This window comes from Protomyctophum parallelum (genome assembly GCF_964188405.1).
Source record: "Protomyctophum parallelum genome assembly, chromosome: 5".
Lineage (NCBI taxonomy): Eukaryota > Metazoa > Chordata > Actinopteri > Myctophiformes > Myctophidae > Protomyctophum > Protomyctophum parallelum.
Window position 1 is genome coordinate 24,855,265 of NC_139702.1, and position 20,182 is coordinate 24,875,446.

Sequence of the window (20,182 nt, forward strand, 5' to 3'; positions counted from 1 at the left end):
ACATTTATATAACGACGCAATGTATGTGACACAGCTCTGTTTACAAAATGCTGTACCCCTACAACTGTATATACTTTCACCATTTTCAACAGTTTTTGTTATATTTTGTGCGTGTGCGTGTGCGTGTGCGTGTGTGTGTGTGTGTGTGTGTGTGTGTGTGTGTGTGTGTGTGTGTGTGTGTGTGTGCGTGCGTGTGCGCGTGCTCTCTCCAGGAGACTCCATGCAGCAGTACAACATGTACTCTGCAGAGAGAGACTGCTACCAGACTATCAATGCAAACTACAAGACCCAGAGGTACACACACACACACACACACACACACACACACAGTGTAGAGCTACTTGAGTCTTTCATACAGCTCACAGCATCGTTCTGATAGAGCAGTGGTTCTTCTCACCCTTTTTGGACCCCCAGTTTGATACGCATTAACCCATTTAGGCCTGACGTCAAAATTAAAAAAAAATCTTCTAAATCCAGTTTTCTGTTTCTATATCAGTGGTGCTCCACATTTCATGTCAAGGAGCCCCAGAATTATATGTAATTGTCCACCGACCTCCACCTGGAAATATGTTGTCCCAGGGACCTCACCAGAAGCAAAGATTTAAGTTAAAAACGTTGGCTCTGAAAGAATATATATTCAAAGATTTGCACTACATTTTCATGATTTTTCAAGCTAGTGGCGCGCTATGAGCTTGTAGATCTGCTATTTTTCAATAGCTAAAGTATAACATAATGCTTAAAACACCAAAAGGGGTTCAAGCTCATAGCGCGCCACCGAGTGGTGCACTATGAGCTTGTAGGTCTGCTATTTTTGAAAAATCGCAAAGATGCGGCACAAATCGTTGAATATATATTCTTTCAGAGCAAACGTTTTTTGTTTTTTTTCCGATGGGATAATACTAATTTGCAATAATAATAATTTGCAAAAAATCTGTCTGTCTGTCTGTCCTACAGTGCTACCAGTTTGTACCGTAAAGATGTGTGCCAAACTCCAGAGCCGGTTCCGGTTCCATGTTTTAATCCCAGCTTCGCCGCTGTCACTGCTGGTCTTGACAGGAATGCTGGTAAGTTCTTACTTATACCCTGTACATTTAACGGTATGGTATAAGTCAAAAGTCACTTTAACCCATTTTGACCTGGGAACGATTCTACAAAAGTCTTCTAAATCCTGACAGTTTTCTGAAAAACCCTATGTTTCTATATCAGTGGTGCTCAACCTTTTTCATGACAAGAACCCCCAGAATTATCTGTATTTTGCCGCCGACCCCCATCTGAAAATATGTTGTTCCATGAACCCCCTGCAAGAAGCAAAGATTTGAGTTAAACATGTTCGCTCTGTCTGTCTTTGTTTTATTTGTCTTGTTCTGACCTTGATTGGGGGGGAGGGGGGGATATTTACATGTCGGATACAACAAAATGTACACATATGTTTTTTCATTTATTCATCAATAAAAATCAAAATAAAGTGTTAAAAAAAACAAAAAAACATGTTCGCTCTGAAAGAATATATATTCAAAGATTTGCGCCACATTTTCACGATTTTTCTAAAAATAGCATACCTACAAGCTCGTAGCGCGCCACTCGGTGGCGCGCTATGAGCTTGTAGATCTGTTATTTTTCAATAACTAAAGCATAACATAATGCTAACACCAAAAGGGGTTCCCGCCCAAAATGGGTTAAGGTGATAAGGTGACCTGCACTGACCACCGAAAACGACAACATGACGCTGTGGTGATAAAAGGACTCTCCCGAACACACACTCTGGGTTTTTACTAATCACCAAGGTGGTCAGCTTATCACCTAAAACTAGTATGAAAGTCACTTACTATGTGATAGTTAATGAAAATCACCCTAACTTTAAGTCAGGTTCCAATACTCCCACAATCCAGTGTGGTCTACTTAAGCAATATTACACAAGAGGGTGTTGTTTAACGTGATTATTGCCACGACAGTGATGCGGTCAGGAACGAGACGAAGTCGAGTTCCGCAATAATCACGTTAAACCACACCCTTGAGTGTAATATTGCAATTATACAACAGTTACCCTTAAAACTAAGAAAATCGCTGAAATAAAATATTTTTTGTGTAGTCACTACGACCACAAAGAGCAGCTGAATTATTTGTTTTGATTAGATGGTGAATGGTGCTGGTTTAACCCACGGCTAGAAGGCTGTTTCAACCAATCAGATTGCTTCCTAGAAACGACCTGTGGTCTAATCAGTTTTTGTCTTTTTTTTTATAGAATTGATTAAATCCGTTTGGTTAACTGTTAACGGTTAACCTACTCATGAACAATGAGTTTACATTGACAGCAATATTCAGATAACAGCCATTAACCCCAATGAGACAATAGTCTGAATAGGAAATCCCTTGTAAACGACATCTCTTTTGATCTCCTCTCACCTGAATAAGATAACAGATCAAATCAACACGAGTGCCAAGACAAACGTATTTGTATACAGCAGCATGTTTTACACACAAAGACAACTATACTCGGCACAATTGTAGTGTTGATTTCATCGACTAAAACTATGACAATTTTTTTTCGTTGTCTACGTTTTTTCCACTGATGAAAACTAAACAAAAACTAAGCTATATATGGTGAGTAAAATTAAGACTAAATATATTAACAATTTTGTCAAAAAACTCAAGTCGAGTTTGTTTGCGCTCGGGTGTCGCTCTCATAAAATAGCCGATCTACAAGCTCACTGAACTTGTACATTGGCTATTTTCAACATGCAACCAAGTGTAACACTCATTACGACACCATCAAGGCCTGCCGAAATACATTGTAGTGGACAAAATCAACTGTACATTTAGTCGACTACAATCTTATGATATTTAGTTGACTAAAACTGGACTACTTAAGTATGTTGATCATAGCTAATAACACACGCGCGCGCACACACACACGCATACACACATACATTTCATGATGTGGGCTTTGTTGCTGCTTAGATGTCATTTTGCATATCAACTCAATTGTTGAGTGTTGGTTATATTTAATATAGTAATATAGTTAAGTTTTTTGTCTCATCGTATTCGGCATTAGTAAATAAACAAAATATTTACAGAGTGGTACATAATATATAACGGATGTTAACAATTGCTATTTTGCATTCATAGGCATTAAGAGTTTGAAAATGAATGGCGTAGGGCACTGTTTCTAAACGTCGCTCCATTTTTCTGAAAAACCTATGTTTCTATGTCAGTGGTGTTCAACCTTTTTCAAGTCAAGGACCCCCAGAATTCTCTCTATTGGGCCGCGGACCCCCATCTGAAAATATGTAGTTCCAGGGACGCCCCAGAAGCCAATATTTTAGTTCAAATTGTTCGCTCTGAAATATATATTCAATGATTTGCGCCACATTTTAAAGATTTTTCAAAAATAGCAGACCTACAAGCTCGGTGGCGCGCTACGAGCTTGTAGATCTGCTATTTTTCAAATAGCTAAATTATAACATAATGTTTAAAACACCAAAAGGGGTTCCCGCCCAGAATGGATTAATAAACAGAAAATACATTTTCAGGTGGGTTGCCAATTTCAGCCGATCAGGAGAAAGAAATGTATTTATCAGCTTCAATTTGATAGTGTTCCAGTACCATTGTGTCTGCTCTTTTCTTTGTGTCATCGCTTTCAAATTCACTCGTTTCTCCTGCAATCCTGTACGAGTTCTCTCTCCAGATTGGATCAAATTGATATCCCGACCTGAGTTGAAAATGCCTTTGTACTTTGTGTATTAACCCATTCTGGACGGGAACCCCTTTTGGTGTTTTAACTAAGCATTATGTTATACATTAGCTATTGAAAAATAGCAGACCTACAAGCTCGTTGCTATAAAAAGACCCTTGTTACTGAACAACATTGAACAAACACTCTATAATTAGCAATGATTACTGTCAGAATATAGAGCCATTTGAACCAGAAAATCACTATCAACTTTTGAAGCTTGTTAGAAAACGGGTTAGGTGGGTTTCTGTGGGATTCACTGGTGGGTTTTGAAGGTGGGGTCCAGAGTGAGTTTCACAGTCACGGGCGGTGACTGAGACCAGACCTGTCCACCAGGTTGGGTGCTTGGTCCTGGGGGGTCCTGGGGGGGTCCTGGGGGTCCTGGGGGGGTCCTGGGAGGTTGCATTGAGCTTACACAAAAAAAAGAAAAATTCACCCTAATTTATTTTTTCTATTTTCTTATTATTTTGTACTGTTTAGATTGATTGAAAACTTTATTGAAAATTAATTCAAAAGGATACAGACACAAGAAAGCCGTTAAGCTTGTTTCCGTTGTGGTCCTTTTGGGGAAAGGGGGACATGGGGAGTAACAAAACAAAACAGACAAAAACAAAATACCATTTTGTATTTTGCCCTGACCCTGTTCCTTTTGGGGAAGGGGGGCAGGAGACAAAGTCATAACAAGAAACAAAAACACAGAAAAGGGTACAAAAAACCCAACCAAAAACCAAAAAAAAAATAGATTTTCTTTGTTTGTTTTTTAACCTATTCTAATCTAAATGGTCAGTATGGATTTTAAAATGTAGGGCATGTTATCAGCCAACCATGCTTTTAATGTGCATTTAAAGTTAAATGTGATCTGACAATAAAGTTGAATGTTGCCTCTCGATTTCCCCCGGGAAAGGATTGAATCAAGAATTGAAATCTTGAATGGGGGTGCATTGCATGGCACAAAATATATATAATAAATAGACAAATACATATAAAACATTAATTAGGGGGTCCTTGACATGAAAATGTTTGAGAACCACCACTTTAATTAAAACTGGGAAAGTCATCTGTCATTTTACATTTCTTTGGCTATTCGAAAATAGCAGATATACAAACTCGTACTTGTAGATCTGCCTCTTTTTTCTTATTTTCTTTTTCATATCGCTATTGCAAAAAAATCATTTTATGTATTCTTAAAGCGAACATTTTGAGCTCAAATCTTTTCTTCTGTGGCTTCCTGGAACAACAATATGTCGATGGTGTGCATGGTCCACGGCCAAAGACTGTATAATGTTTGGGGTCCTTGACATAAAAACACACAAAAAAATGGCAGATCTACAAGCTCATAGCGTGCCACCGAGTGGAAAAATGGGTTGATGGACCCATGGGAGGGAACAAGATGGTGGTAGAGGAGGGGTCCGATCGGCAGGTAGGGAGGAGCCAGGATGTCGAGGGTCTTATAAGGAAGGGCTGAGGAGGTCAGGGTGGTCTGCAGTTTGTATATTATTATATTTGAACTTGGAGCCATGCCAGTGAAGGTCATGAAGGAGTTGTGTGATGGTGTGCTCTGGTGTGCACGCTCCACCGGTGAGTTAATACTTGTCTTTGTAACATACAGCTCTAAAAACCTTATTGTGATATATTTGCTATTGCATCGCTAGAGAGTGTTTTGTTCAGTAAAAGGGCTCCCCTCCAGCTCTTTAGTAAAACAGAAAATATATTTTCGAGTGGGTCAATTCAATGGACCCTTTGGCTAAATCCCACAGAAAAAAGTGATTGTCCAATTCCAGTCCAAATAGTTTAGCAACCGTTGCTAAGCTGGGCAAGCTTAGCTCCGTCGCCTCATAGCTGTCCATTGTTATTTTGCGTGGCTGTGTTGTTGAACGAATACACAGCATAACGTCAGCTTGCGAGACCTGGGCATGGCAGAGTGGGCTTAGCGAAGAGTCCATTTAATCGAATCAGGAGAGAACCCATTTATCAGTTTCAGTTTTATATTGTCTTACGATTCTAATTTTGAGAGGAAGTGTCTTTAATTAAGTAGTACAGCCTAGACCTGATTTATGTGGAAAAAGGTTGAGATTTGGCATTCATTGTATTTGAGTCTAAAATAAAATGGGTTTGACTTGAATTGTCGTACATTTTACATGTCTTGATTTCATCATGCTTACTCTCACCTATAGCGTCATCTGTTGATCAATGGGGTTAATCAGGTTATCAGAGAAGCTGTCGAGCTAAACAATGCAGCACTTAATCAAACTAATCAATGTTGTTAATTAATAATATATTTTATAATACTATTTACAATGTAGGGATTTAGCAGACACTCTTGTCCAGAGCCACTTACATTAAGCAAGGGTCAGTCTAAACAATATGCTATCAAAAACAATAATCTGTAGATTAAAACGATAGGATACCAGGTCAATATTGAGCTGCCTCTGTCTAAACCTAACCTGCTATAGTGAAAACCATCTACAGTACAGCAGTGGTTTTCAACCCTTTTCATGTCGAGGTCCATTATTTATTCTACATTTTAAGCCACGCACCACCATTCGATGACATTTGGCCTCTCGGACCCAAAACTTGTCTTAGAATATTTTGTTTGTCGTTGGATAAAATGTAATCCACACAATTCCAAGCTTGATGTGGTGACATAGGAGAGATAACGGGGACTAATAATGCAGATCTTTTACTCTTGAGAGCGTAGAGTTAAAGATCTATAAGGGTTCATTTGGTTACCAACTCTCCGTCATTTAAATGTAACTGGGCAACGCCTGGGACCCCCCTTCAAGGTGATCTACAGTAAGCTCACACAACGCGTTGCGTCACGATCCGTTGTGAGTTTGTAAATAGTATATTACGCACGTTATCGTTGTATACGATGAAGTATACAATACAGTAAAACATGGCTGAAGTGGTTATTCCTTATTTACGATCTACCAGTCACCTGCATAAAAACACAGCAATTAAACTGAATGATGACTGTGTGTGTGTGTGTGTGTGTGTGTGTGTGTGTGTGTGTGTGTGTGTGTGTGTGTGTGTGTGTGTGTGTGTGTGTGTGTGTGTGTGTGTGTGTGTGTGTGTGTGCGTCTGTCTCTCCCACACAGACCTGTCGGTTCAGTGTTTTCCTGGAGAGATGACGTCCTGGTCGGCTCCTCTCACCAGTGAGTTCAGATACAACACCAGTGAATCTCCAGCCTACATACCTCAGCCGGCCGCGCCCAGCACCTACAACAGGTAACAGCTCTTACACTGTGTGTGTGTGTGCGTGCGTGCGTGTGTATAGGGCTGAAGTGTATGTGTTGTACTAATTATCAACATCTACAAAGTAACTGACTAAAGTCACACAAAGTTGTGTCTGTTTGAGAGTAAAGCCTCTCATTTTGACTGCCCGCGGTGAAGAGCTCTGTTCTCTGTTTTCTAAAGTGTTTTGTTCATGTCTAATGCTTTGTGTGTTTTTTTTTTTCAGATTCCCTTGGAGCACTAACAGTAGTAGCAGCACCAGCACGAGTAACGTCGGCCATTGTAACGCCTCCTACAGCCCCTGTGAGCCAGGAGGCTACATGACTGGTAACTAGCACACCTGACCTCACTCAACTCAATTAAATTCAAAGGGCTTTATTGGCATGAGAAAACATACGTTTACATTGCCAAAGCAGAAAACACAATACAACAATACAGTGATACAATCAAAACAAAAATGATGTACATTTGAAAGTCAGAATCTTCAACAAGTTGTGTTAAGACACTTTACATATAGAGCAATTTGCTTTGAGCAAATTGCCTTTTAAAGGACAACTTTAGTTTTGTTCAACCAAGGCTCATGTTTTAGGTTGTTATTAGAGGGAAAATAAAGGGAAGCTCCGCACACTCAGGTTGTTATTAGAGAAAGTAAAATATGGGGGGGGGGGCATTCGAGCATGGGGCTAAATATGTATTTCTTTACAAAATGTTATGACAATTAATTTTTCTATTATTTACTATAGTCCTAATAAACCCCAATAAATTACATCTGGCCACAAAAAATCCCAGGAGCTACTGAATGTGAAGGTAGCCTACTGGGGGGAAGCCACACTGTGGGCTGTATTTTGCGTGTCTTAAGTACCAGGTCTTATTCCCTAACTTGAGTAAACTAAAGACCTGGAGGCGTGATCAATGCTCTTTGGCCACTCAGAATAGCCAAATGGCATTGACCACGCCTCCAGGTCTTTAGTTTACTCAAGTTAGGGAATAAGACCTGGTACTTAAGACACGCAAAATACAGCCCTGTGTGTCATATGCTCAATATGTCAGTTTGACACATTCAGTAGATCCTGTGATCTTTTGTGGCCAAATGCAATTTAATGGGGTCTAGTAGGACTATAGTAAAGAATAACAAAATAAATCGCTATAACATTTTGTAAAGAAATACATATTTAGCCCCATGTTCGAATGCCCCCGCCCCCCTGTCAAAAACAGCTAAAATCCCTAAAACGAAATAAAGCAGCAAATGAAAAAAACATTACACTCACCTTTTACTTTCTCTAATAACAACCTAAAACATGAGCCTTGGTTGAAAAAAACTAAAGTTGACCTTTAAGAGGCCTTTAAGTCTTTTCTTAAAACCCATCTCTTCTCCCTGGCTTTCAATGTTTGACCTACTGTAATTAACATGTGTACTGTTTGTGTTGCTTTGATGTTGTTTTGCTATGCTACTTGTGTTGATTGTATGTTTTGCTTTCGTGATCGTGTACAGCACTTTGGTTTACCTTCTGGTCTTTGTAAATGTGCTCTAGAAAAAAGGTTTGATTTGATTTGGCTTCTTCTCTCCAGGTAACGGAGACCTGCAGAGTGCTTTTACATGTCCGGACGGTCCGACTGCCTACAACCCCCAGACCAGCTGGGGGGACGTCGACAGCCCCTCGGACCCCCCCTCTGTCTGGGAAACGGCACCCTGCATCGGCAGCAAGGTGAGAATTCACACACCGCTTTATACGCTTTCTTGTTGTGCAGCGAGCGGTTGACGTTGGGGTGGTTTTGATGTTGACGTTGTTTTCATAGTGAATTCAATAGTTCGTCTCTCAAGTCGTGCACACATGACATCACAAGAAACCTTGTCGATGTTCCCCGTCTCAATAACTTCTGAACCAGGTCCATATTAATAAGAGCTGGGCTTTGATCTGCATCTCTGGTTGTTGGTATCCGTATTGTGGTCAATGGGACAATGCTTAGAGAAACGTAACATCCATTATTTATTTGCAACAAAAATAGACACTATTTTACTGTTTTGTGCGACCTCATGAATTGTCATAATACTGTATGACTAGTTGGTATGGAGCCAAAGTGGAGTGTGGTTGACACTGACAGGTTATTAGGGTCAGACTAATTTAGTTAAAAAGTGAATAAACTATACGTGTGGTTATTTCACCACACGTAAGCTCGCATAGAAAACGAGGAGGCGCTCTCAGCCATGTGGTTGCATTGCTTCACTTCTGCTTCTACCGCCATCGTTATTATGCTCAGCAGCAGCTGGTGTTGTGGAACGCTGTACAGTAGCTCTTCTGCAGGTTGTTATGATATTACGTTATTACAATATGACATGTAGTCTTGTAGTCTTGTCTTATGTGCAATAAAATTGACGGGGGGGGGGGGGGGGGGGGCACATACCTGCCACATAGCGCCAGGTATTTGATTCTTCTCCCTTTCTAGAAAGCAACAAGAAGGACAGCGCTTATGAAAATACTGAATTTTTACCACCCTTCTTTACACCTGTGAACTATAGTGATGTGACCGTAAAAGTTGATTCGGGACATTGTTTTTGCTTTAACACATTTTTGGGGGCAGGAACACCCTTTTGGTGTTTTAAACATTATGATATAATTTAGCTATTGGAAAAAATAGCAGATCTACAAGCTCATAGCGCGCCACCGAGTGGCGCGCTACGAGCTTCTAGGTCTGCTATTTTTGAAAAATCGTTAAAAAATAAAAGTAAATGTTTTTAACTCGGGGGTCTAAATGGGTTAACCCATTCTGAACGGGAACCCATTTTGGTGTTGGCATCATGTTATGCTTTAGCTATTGAAAAATAGCAGATCTACAAGCTCATATCGCGCCACCGAGTGGCGCGATACGAGCTTGTAGGTCTGCTATTTTTTTTTTATCGAAAAACGACTGACATTTTTTTAATCTGATCTCAGGTCAGAATGGGTTAATCAGACCAGTGTGTGTCCAGTGGAAACCTCGTATGAATCTGATCTCAGGTCAGAATGGGTTAAAACCTAATACCTGTGTGTATATAATGTGTATATAACATAATATAATATAAATTCCTCCCCCATACAGCCGTACTTCTCCGGGACCCGCAGTCTGTCCCCCATGTCCAGCCTGTTCGGCTCCATCTGGACGCCGCAGAGCGAGCCCTACCAGAGCCACGCCTTCCACCACGCCCCCGCCGCCGACCGCTCCGCCCCCATCTCCCCCGTGTCTCCTGTGGCTCCGCCCTACTCCTCCTCCTCCTCCTCTGTCTCCGCCTCCTCCGCCGTTACCTCCCCCTTCAGCTGCATGGTCGTCGGCAGGGAGCCGCCGCCGCCGCTCGCCAGCGCCCCCGCCTGCCCGCAGCAGAAGCTGCAGTACAGCAGCTTCCACCCGTTCGGGCCGCACATGAACCTGGACATCTGGAACTCGTCGTCGTCCTCCTCGGCGCGCAGCTCCAACTCGCAGCTGTCCAACGACTCCGGATACTGCGGGGACGTTTGAGAGCAGCCGCCGGGGGGGGATTTGTTATACTCTCCGCAGCCCCCCCGCCGCATATAAACGCCGAAAACGAGTAGAGATATTCGGGACCTATACGAGCTCACAAAGCCCCGCGTTTTAAACGAGGCGCTTTGGGAGCTTCTTATAGGTCGGCTGTTTCTCTCTCGAATTGTGAATCGTGCTCCAGAGAGAGAGAGGGGTTAAAACCAACGCGACTCTAAAGATAAACCTTGTAGCCTCTGGGAAACGAGACTGACGGAGATATTTGTTTTGTTTTTTGTTTTTATCGGTTCTGACATTATATGGGGGGGGGGGGGGGGGTTGCGGCGGCTAATCGATTTGATCGATTATAAAAAAAAAAAGGTTTGCGATGATTGATTTTAATTAAAAAAACATCCCTTTTTTTTCTTAGATTTATTTTTATTTTTAATAGCAGTTAAATAGATCTACAAGATCACACGGACGGACACAAGCTCACATGGACTTCTCTCCAGGTGAATACTTGGGCGTATATATCATCACAAGACAGATGTACGCAAACAAATGTCAGGAACGATGAAAATAAATCTCTTGTCAGTCTTTGTCCAGATCACGAGTGAGCATCAGAAGCAGACCGCAAAAGCTACAGACAAAGAGAAAAAAAAAGAATGTGCTTTTATCGATAATGAGGAAAAAAATGTGAATATTCCTTTTTCTTTTAAGCCCCCCCCCCCCCCCTCTCCTCCTCCCCTTAAGTTTTTTCACAAACAAATGTTCAATGTTGTGAAAGGTTCAGTTTGTTGTATATTTTTCTAGATGTTTTGCAGTTTTGATCATAGAAAATTAAAAAAAACAAAAAAAAGGTTTTGTACTTCCAATGATGTGTGTTGTTTTTAATGAATGAAGGAATGAATGAATGTACAGAAATCAGCATACTAACTTCCCAGGAAGAGAAAGGCAGTGGTTTCTTTTCATCTTTTTGTTTTTGGCTTTTTGCCTTTTATTGATGGTATCAAGTGAAGATAGACAGGAAAGAGGGAGAGAGAGAAGGGGAGAGACATGCAGCAAAGGTCGTCATGAACGTGTTCAGAATCCCAAATGGATGATGTGACTGCATGGTAAGTACCATTAATTATAAGAACATAAGTTTGCTCCTTTTAAATGTTATTTTCTGTGTCACGGGGCTTGTAGAAAGGCCATTTTTCCACATTATTCTTGAAACTTTTCTTCACCTATTATAACCTAGATTATTAATCAATAATTTTATTCACCCATTTTGACCTGAGATCAGATTCTAAAAAATTCTTCTACATCCTGACAGTTTTCTGAAAAAGCTATGTTTCTATGTCAGTCGTTCTTCGGGTTTTCAAAAATAGCTAAAGCGTAACATAATGCTAACACCAAAAGGGGTTCCCGCCCAGAATGGGTTAAATGGATTGATTATCGATTATTTATTTATAATTGATTAGTTTGATTAACCGGTTGCAGCCCATGTTGTTTGGTTCAGTTGATGCATCAAACGGACGAGCTTCTGATCAAAGCCTTATTTGGACCATTTCCTAGAGCCATTCAATCATTAAAGGAACTACGAGGAAATGACAGTGACGATAAATGAATATGAATTCAACACAAAATGGATTCAACCTAGGCAACGGTGGTCGAGCTGGGAAGCCTCTCAAGGTAAATAACATTAATTATATATAATTGCAATATAAGCTATATTTGTATAGCACCATAAGAGCAATATGTCACACTGTTAACTGTTAACAGAAATATAAACAACGGATAAAACAAAGATACATTAAAATAGAGGTTTGGTGCTTAAAAGCACCTTTTCAAAAGGTGAGTTTTTAGAAGGTACTGAGACCCGAGTGGCGCGCTATACGAGCTTGTAGGTCTGCTATTTTTGAAAAATCGAAGAGCGACTGACGTAGAAGACATTTTTAGAATCTGATCTCAGGTCAGAATGGAAAACTGTCAGGATGTAGAAGACATTTTTAGAATCTGATCTCAGGTCAGAATGGAAAACTGTCAGGATGTAGAAGACATTTTTAGAATCTGATCTCAGGTCAGAATGGGTTAAATGCTCAGTAGGCTAAAGGGGGGAAATATCATTAACCCATTATGCAATAACACAAATGCTCAGCGGTCCAGGCACCTTGGCTGGTAATCCAGTCTGGCTGTGTGCCGCGGGTTCGACACACATCTCTCTACTCTCTCCCCATTTCCTGTCAGCCTACTGTCTGTCCCTCCATAAGAAAATATAAAATAAAGGCGAAAGCCACAAAAAAAAGGGAAAATATTACAGAAAGATTCAATAATCAACAGATTGGTATAGTATTCCTGACTTAAATGCAACTGTTCTGATACCATTAAAATATAAAAAGTTCAGTTTTCTCCAACAATAAAAGATATACCCACACACTGCGACGTTTTTAAATACACATTCATAGATGGGTATACAAACAACCAATCGGAATAGAATAAACGTGTGATAAGCATCAAGAGAAGACCGCTTGTATGACAATGGTCAAGTGACCTTAAAGGTGTATATGTATCATGTACCTATTGGAAGTTCAAATTACAATAATGCAGGGAAAATGAACATGAGCATTTTATGCTTTTATAATAACAACATACTGTAGGTGTACTGTAGGTTATAGGTCCTATACTGACAAAAATGTGTGGACAATTAAAATCAATGAATACACATTTGATGGTACAACATGATACAGAATAGTCCAAGTTAATTTCACTTCAATATTTTGAGAACCTTAGTGTATTCACGTACTGTATGATGTACCAAGATGTCTGCAGTGCATGCCCAGCAATTATGAAGTATAGGCTATTATAATACTCGAGTTTATAAGTTCTTATAAAAGGCTCTATGTGTAACAATTGCATTATAGTATTGTTATAGTGTTATAAGCAGTTTACATACTTTGCTTTATAACATGATTATTGTTATAAAGCAAATATGCGTATAGGCTACTATCGTAAACTAAGCCAAAAGATGGATGGAGATAGCTTTATTGTCATTCACCAATGCATGGACTCTTCTCATCCGGTATAGAAAGTTTGTTTAAGGTTTGTTTGAACGTTACAAGTTCACTGCACGCTTATATGTTTTGAAATATTTGCAATCATTTTGAAAAGAAAATTTATCACAAATTTTCTCTGATTCAATTTGGGGGTCCTTGGCATTGTTTGTCTTTCTCGTCTTTGGACATGAAGCAACTGAAGATTGTGAATGAGGACTTTTAATCTGGTGGTCTGTCTCACTGTCTGTTGACGGACCTGAGGTTCTGTCTGGCCTCGTCCTCCGGATGGTGTCACGGGGGGCAGGGCTGGACTAGAGTAGGGGGCCGCCATGATAAATTAAAAAATTAAAAACATTTTTTTCCCTTTTCTTTTTGACAGGCAGGCAGGCCAATAGGCGGCAGGCCACCAGGAAAGGTCCGGGCGTGCTGGCATTCTGCCAGTGCCATCGTGATCATTTCACTGTACCTGTATCAGTGAGTGACAAATAAACCCTCTACAAAGGGTTGTGTATAGTTGTCTGTTGGTTTGTATCATTTATGTTGTTCTGTAAAAGTGGTGGTATTAGGGCTTGTTTGTTTGTGTGTGCTGCGACGGAGCGGGCGGTAGAGTTTCTGCTATCTGCGCGCTGGTTGTCAGGTCGTGGGCCGGTCTGGGCCTAATTCACGCTGAAAATGACCGGGCCGAATTTTTCGTCCCAGTCCAGCCCTGATGGGGGGGTTGGACTCAATGGGCCGCTCCGCTCAGGGACTGCAAAGGGTGCCTGGTGCTCCCATGAGGCTCACTGGACTGAACTGGACCTCTCCTCCAATCTGCTGCAGGTCAGTTCTGTTCTATGATGCATATAGGCCCGGGCCGTCACAGTGAACAGCCATAACCTCTCCAATCTGTTGAAGTTGAACAGCATGTATAGGCCTATCTAACCATGGCTGGAAAGGTTATTTGAAGGATATAGGCCTAATATCAGTCACCAAAAAGCAGCGTGCGTTTCCAATGAGGTTAGTCCACACCAAGCACTTTATAGTTTTAACTATAGAACAAAGACAATGGTGTAAGTCCATATTTCTTCCTGACCCCTCCCCCAAAAGTCCCATCTACCCATTGGGATCATTGTGGACTTTTCAAATCTTCTTTTTTGTAGTTATTATTTTCTAGTTATTTTCTAGGTATAGTACTTGGTGATGTGAATAGTGCTTAATTATCATGCACAAAATGGAGTTTGTAGGCTATAGTTGAAAAAGCTTATAGGAGATCTGCTATATTTTCACAGAATGCTTGCATGCTGATATGGTTACAAGAAAAGCCAATTAGGGATGCTAGCAGTAATGTGTTTAACTTTAATGATATTTTCTTTTCTGATATAAGCTGCCAAATGCATATTATGGAAAAATATAGTGGCAGGGCTGTGTGCGTGCGTGCGTCTGTGTGTGCGTGCGTATGTGTGTGCGCGTGCAAGTGTGCACGCGCTATCAGAGCAGCAGCGCCCATCATTGGTATCCAGGCTTCTGTGTTGATTTTAGGTCACAGGATCAATAGCGGCAATATGTGAGCTCTCCACGCACCCACAATAAATTACACAGGCTTTTAGGCACAGGAGGACATGTATACACACACACACACACACACACACACACACACACACACACACGGATACACCATAATGTTGTTCTTACACACACAAACAGAAGGACAGGCAGACAGAAGCACACGCGCACACACACACACATTGTATCCATTTAACAGAGATGGAAAAGTCTTTTAGAAAATGCTCTGCTTTGTTTGAGTCAAGAGTGTTCTAGTCTGGTGTTCATCATGCTTGATAAACAATTAGATTTACAGAACAATGAAACGTTGATATAGGACTTGGCTATGCATCCCATGTTTAGAATGCATTGTACTGTAAACATTCAAATCTGCTTATATCGCTTATAAACGTTTTAAAAACGTATAAATAGTCGTAATGCTTTTATAACGAAAATTAACACCTTATTAAGCATTGTATATACTTAGAAGATAATTATATATAATTATATTTAACTCATTTGTAGGCCTGACGTCGAAAACAAAAAGTCTTCTGAAAGAATATATATTCAAAGATTTGTGCCGCATTTTCACGGTTTAAAAAAAATAGCAGACCTATACAAGCTCGTAGCGGGCCACTCAGTGGCGCGCTATGAGCTTGTAGATCTGCTATTTTTCAATAGCTAAAGTATAACATAATGCTTCGTTAAAACACCAAAAGGAGTTCACGTCCAGAATGGGATAATATAATTGCTGGACACTCACAAGGATCATAGTGTATTCCATAAATATACATTCCTGACGGTGTAGGCCTACTGCAAAAAAAATTATATTCAGATCTTCTCACTTCTCACATAAATAGAATGCTATTGCTAATCACACTATAATGCTTTATAACAGTGTTTATTAAGTGTTATATTAATTATTATGATGTATTTCAAATATGATAAATGTAATTGGAAAAAAAAATGGCCAATGTGAGTGATGTGTAATTGTATATATAATAAAAAGTATTATATTAGATCTTGAGTTATAAAGGCTTAATTTCATTGTAAGTATTCATGAGCGCTTATAACTGTATAGGCCTACATGCTGTTCTATAAGCTGATTACAATGCATATCAAATTGGGCGTCCTTACATGAAACCGTTTGAGAACGAAAAGTTTGGCGCTGATTTTTTTCATCATAATTTTTTCATCAATATTTATTGGTAATTATTATGTATCCCTATTTTGGCCTCGTTCAACCTGGCAATTTATTTTATTTATTTTTTTATTTATTTTTACAAAATGTGGGTCAAAGTATCATTAATTGGTGGTGTAGGACAGTGGTTCCCAAAGTGGGGTCCGGGGACCCCTAGGGGTCCTTGAGGGAGTTCCCCATAAGGGTCCAATTGGACCCTTATGGGTCTAACTATGAGAGTGTATAAAAAATGGAACCAAATGGACCCTAAACGGTTCCATTTGTACACTCTCAGAGTAAAATTTACTTCCCAGGTCCCAGAGATATGGGGGGGGGTCCGTAGACTAATGCATGTCAAACTGAAGGTATTGAAATTTAACACGTTGAAAATCACTGCTAGAGCCGTAAAACTCTTCTCTTATGGGGGGGTCCCTGCCATATATCTGCAAATGGGGGGTCCACGGCTTGATTGCGTGTCAATTTGGGGGTCCTTGACATGAAGAAGTTTGGACACCACTGGTGTAGGACTCTCCATATCCAAACATCCTTTTGATGTGTGTGCGAGTCCCTCTAGAAGACATCCTTTTGATGTGTGTGTGCGAGTCCCTCTAGAAGACATCCTTTTGATGTGTGTGTGTGTGTGTGTGTGTGTGTGTGTGTCTCTAGAAGACATCCTTTTGATGTGTGTGAGAGTCTCTCTAGAAGACATCCTTTTGATGTGTGTGAGAGTCCCTCTAGAAGACATCCTTTTGATGTGTGTGTGTGAGAGTCCCTAGAAGACATCCTTTTGATGTGTGTGTGAGAGTCTCTCTAGAAGACATCCTTTTGATGTGTGTGTGAGTCTCTCTAGAAGACATCCTTTTGATGTGTGTGTGTGTGTGTGTGTGAGAGTCCCTCTAGAAGACATCCTTTTGATGTGTGTGTGTGAGTCCCATAGAAGACATCATTTTGATGTGTGTGTGTGTGTGTGTGTGTGTGTGTGTGCGTGTGTGTGTGTGTGTGTGTGTGTGAGAGTCCCTCTAGAAGACATCCTTTTGATGTGTGTGTGTGCGAGTCCCTCTAGAAGACATCCTTTTGGTGTGTGTGTGTGTGTGTGAGAGTCCCTCTAGAAGACATCCTTTTGATGTGTGTGTGAGAGTCCCTCTAGAAGACATCCTTTTGGTGTGTGTGTGTGCGAGTCCCTCTAGAAGACATCCTTTTGATGTGTGTGTGTGAGAGTCCCTCTAGAAGACATCCTTTTGGTGTGTGTGTGTGTGTGTGAGAGTCCCTCTAGAAGACATCCTTTTGGTGTGTGTGTGAGAGTCTCTCTAGAAGACATCCTTTTGATGTGTGTGTGAGAGTCTCTCTAGAAGACATCCTTTTGATGTGTGTGTGAGAGTCTCTCTAGAAGACATCCTTTTGGTGTGTGTGTGAGAGTCTCTCTAGAAGACATCCTTTTGATGTGTGTGTGAGAGTCTCTCTAGAAGACATCCTTTTGGTGTGTGTGTGAGTCTCTCTAGAAGACATCCTTTTGGTGTGTGTGTGAGAGTCTCTCTAGAAGACATCCTTTTGGTGTGTGTGTGTGTGTGTGTGTGTGTGTGTGTGTGTGTGTGTGTGTGTGTGTGTGTGTGTGTGTGTGAGAGTCCCTCTAGAAGACATCCTTTTGATGTGTGTGTGTGTGTGTGTGAGAGTCCCTCTAGAAGACATCCTTTTGGTGTGTGTGTGTGTGTGTGTGTGTGTGTGTGTGTGTGTGTGTGTGAGAGTCCCTCTAGAAGACATCCTTTTGATGTGTGTGTGTGAGAGTCCCTCTAGAAGACATCCTTTTGATGTGTGTGTGTGAGAGTCCCTCTAGAAGACATCCTTTTGGTGTGTGTGTGTGAGAGTCCCTCTAGAAGACATCCTTTTGGTGTGTGTGTGTGAGAGTCCCTCTAGAAGACATCCTTTTGATGTGTGTGTGAGAGTCTCTCTAGAAGACATCCTTTTGGTGTGTGTGTGTGTGTGTGTGTGTGTGTGTGTGTGTGTGTGTGTGAGAGTCCCTCTAGAAGACATCCTTTTGATGTGTGTGTGTGTGAGAGTCCCTCTAGAAGACATCCTTTTGGTGTGTGTGTGTGTGTGTGTGTGAGAGTCCCTCTAGAAGACATCCTTTTGATGTGTGTGTGTGAGAGTCCCTCTAGAAGACATCCTTTTGATGTGTGTGTGTGAGAGTCCCTCTAGAAGACATCCTTTTGGTGTGTGTGTGTGAGAGTCCCTCTAGAAGACATCCTTTTGGTGTGTGTGTGTGAGAGTCCCTCTAGAAGACATCCTTTTGATGTGTGTGTGTGCGAGTCCCTCTAGAAGACATCCTTTTGATGTGTGTGTGTGAGAGTCCCTCTAGAAGACATCCTTTTGATGTGTGTGTGTGAGAGTCCCTCTAGAAGACATCCTTTTGGTGTGTGTGTGTGAGAGTCCCTCTAGAAGACATCCTTTTGGTGTGTGTGTGTGAGAGTCCCTCTAGAAGACATCCTTTTGATGTGTGTGTGTGCGAGTCCCTCTAGAAGACATCCTTTTGATGTGCATGTGTGCGAGTCCCTCTAGAAGTCAAAACGGCGTGTGATCTGATTTCACACCCTTTTACTCTTTAACTAGGGCTGAGAACACAACGGGATGAGCAATGGAGTGTGTGTGTGTGTGTGTGTGTGTGTGTGTGTGTGTGTGTGTGTGTGTGTGTGTGTGTGTGTGTGTGTGTACTGGCTCTTCATTGTGCCCTAGCAGAGCATCCATTAGCCCTCACCCCCCTCCCCCGTTACCAGGCGACAAAGTAAACAAGGTGTGTTTGACCAATACCAGCATGCAAATATTTGTCCTGGAAACATAGCCTCATCCTAAAACACACAAGCACGCACGCATGCACGTGCACACGCACGCACACGTGCATGCATGCAGCCTTGTCTAGAGGTATATAAACGGTTTGAACCATGCGGGAGTGTATAGTTTCCACGACAGACACACACACACACACACACACACAGACACACAGACAGACACAGAGACGCACGCGAGGAAGACGGACCGTCGGTCATCGTGTATATTTGGAAGAGCCTGACCGTTCTCATAACAGGTAAATATAACTTTACATATAAATAAATAAATTGTGCTTTTTTGGAATCAGATTCATCTTTATTGTCACACATAGCCTTGGGTTTACACACGCGTGGAAAGAATGTGTGAAATTCGTCTCTGTGCAGCTCCATCGTTGTTCCATAATAGTGCCATGACCGAAAGTGTGTTGAAATGAGCATTACATTCACCTATAGACACACACACACACACATGCACACACACACACACACACACACACACACACACACACACACACACACACACACACACACACACACACACACACACACACACAGTACTTGGTCCTCTCGCTCTCTCTCTTGAATTTGACAGGTCATCTTCATGCATGAAGGTAGCCGTGTGTGTGTGTGTGTGTGTGTATGTGTGTGTGTGTGTGTGAGGGTGTGTGTGTGTGTGTGTGTGACGTGTGTGTGCGTGTGCGTGCGTGCGTGCGTGCGTGCGTGCGTGCGTGCGTGCGTGCGTGCGTGTGTGTGTGTGTGTGTGTGTGTTTTGATTGATTGATGAATTGATTAACCGATTGGAGAATTGCAGCACATTTCAAGCACAACTTAAAACAAAACTGTTAACTGTGGACGACACCATAAAGCGTGCGTGCGTGTAAAACATAAATCCTGTTCTAAAGTCCTGTTTTAAAGTCTTTTGAAAACATGAACCGTTCCTCATCATCCTGAACCATGCTGTCTGTCTGTCTGTCTGTCTGTCTGTCTGTCTGTCTGTCTGTCTGTCTGTCTGTCTGCCCGCCCGCCCGCCCGCCCGCCCGCCCGCCCGCCCGCCCGTCCGTCCGTCCGTCCGTCCGTCCGTCCGTCCGTCCGTCCGTCCGTCCGTCCGTCCGTCCGTCCGTCCGTCCGTCCGTCCGTCCGTCCGTCCGTCCGTCCGTCCGTCCGTCCGTCCGTCCGTCCGTCCGTCCGT

The 20,182-nt window shown here is 41.6% G+C and overlaps 1 protein-coding gene across 1 annotated transcript in view; it reads left to right on the top strand.

The window, feature by feature from the left end:
- The window catches only part of tmem131l (transmembrane 131 like), a 101,256-nt gene extending 90,334 nt beyond the window's left edge, over nt 1-10,922 (top strand). The window contains 6 exon segments of the mRNA XM_083766234.1: nt 213-294; nt 955-1,064; nt 6,829-6,958; nt 7,191-7,291; nt 8,534-8,670; nt 10,043-10,922. Coding sequence (XP_083622360.1) covers nt 213-294; nt 955-1,064; nt 6,829-6,958; nt 7,191-7,291; nt 8,534-8,670; nt 10,043-10,456 — 974 coding nt within the window. The 3' untranslated portion in view covers nt 10,457-10,922.
- The last annotated feature ends 9,260 nt before the right edge of the window (nt 10,923-20,182 follow it).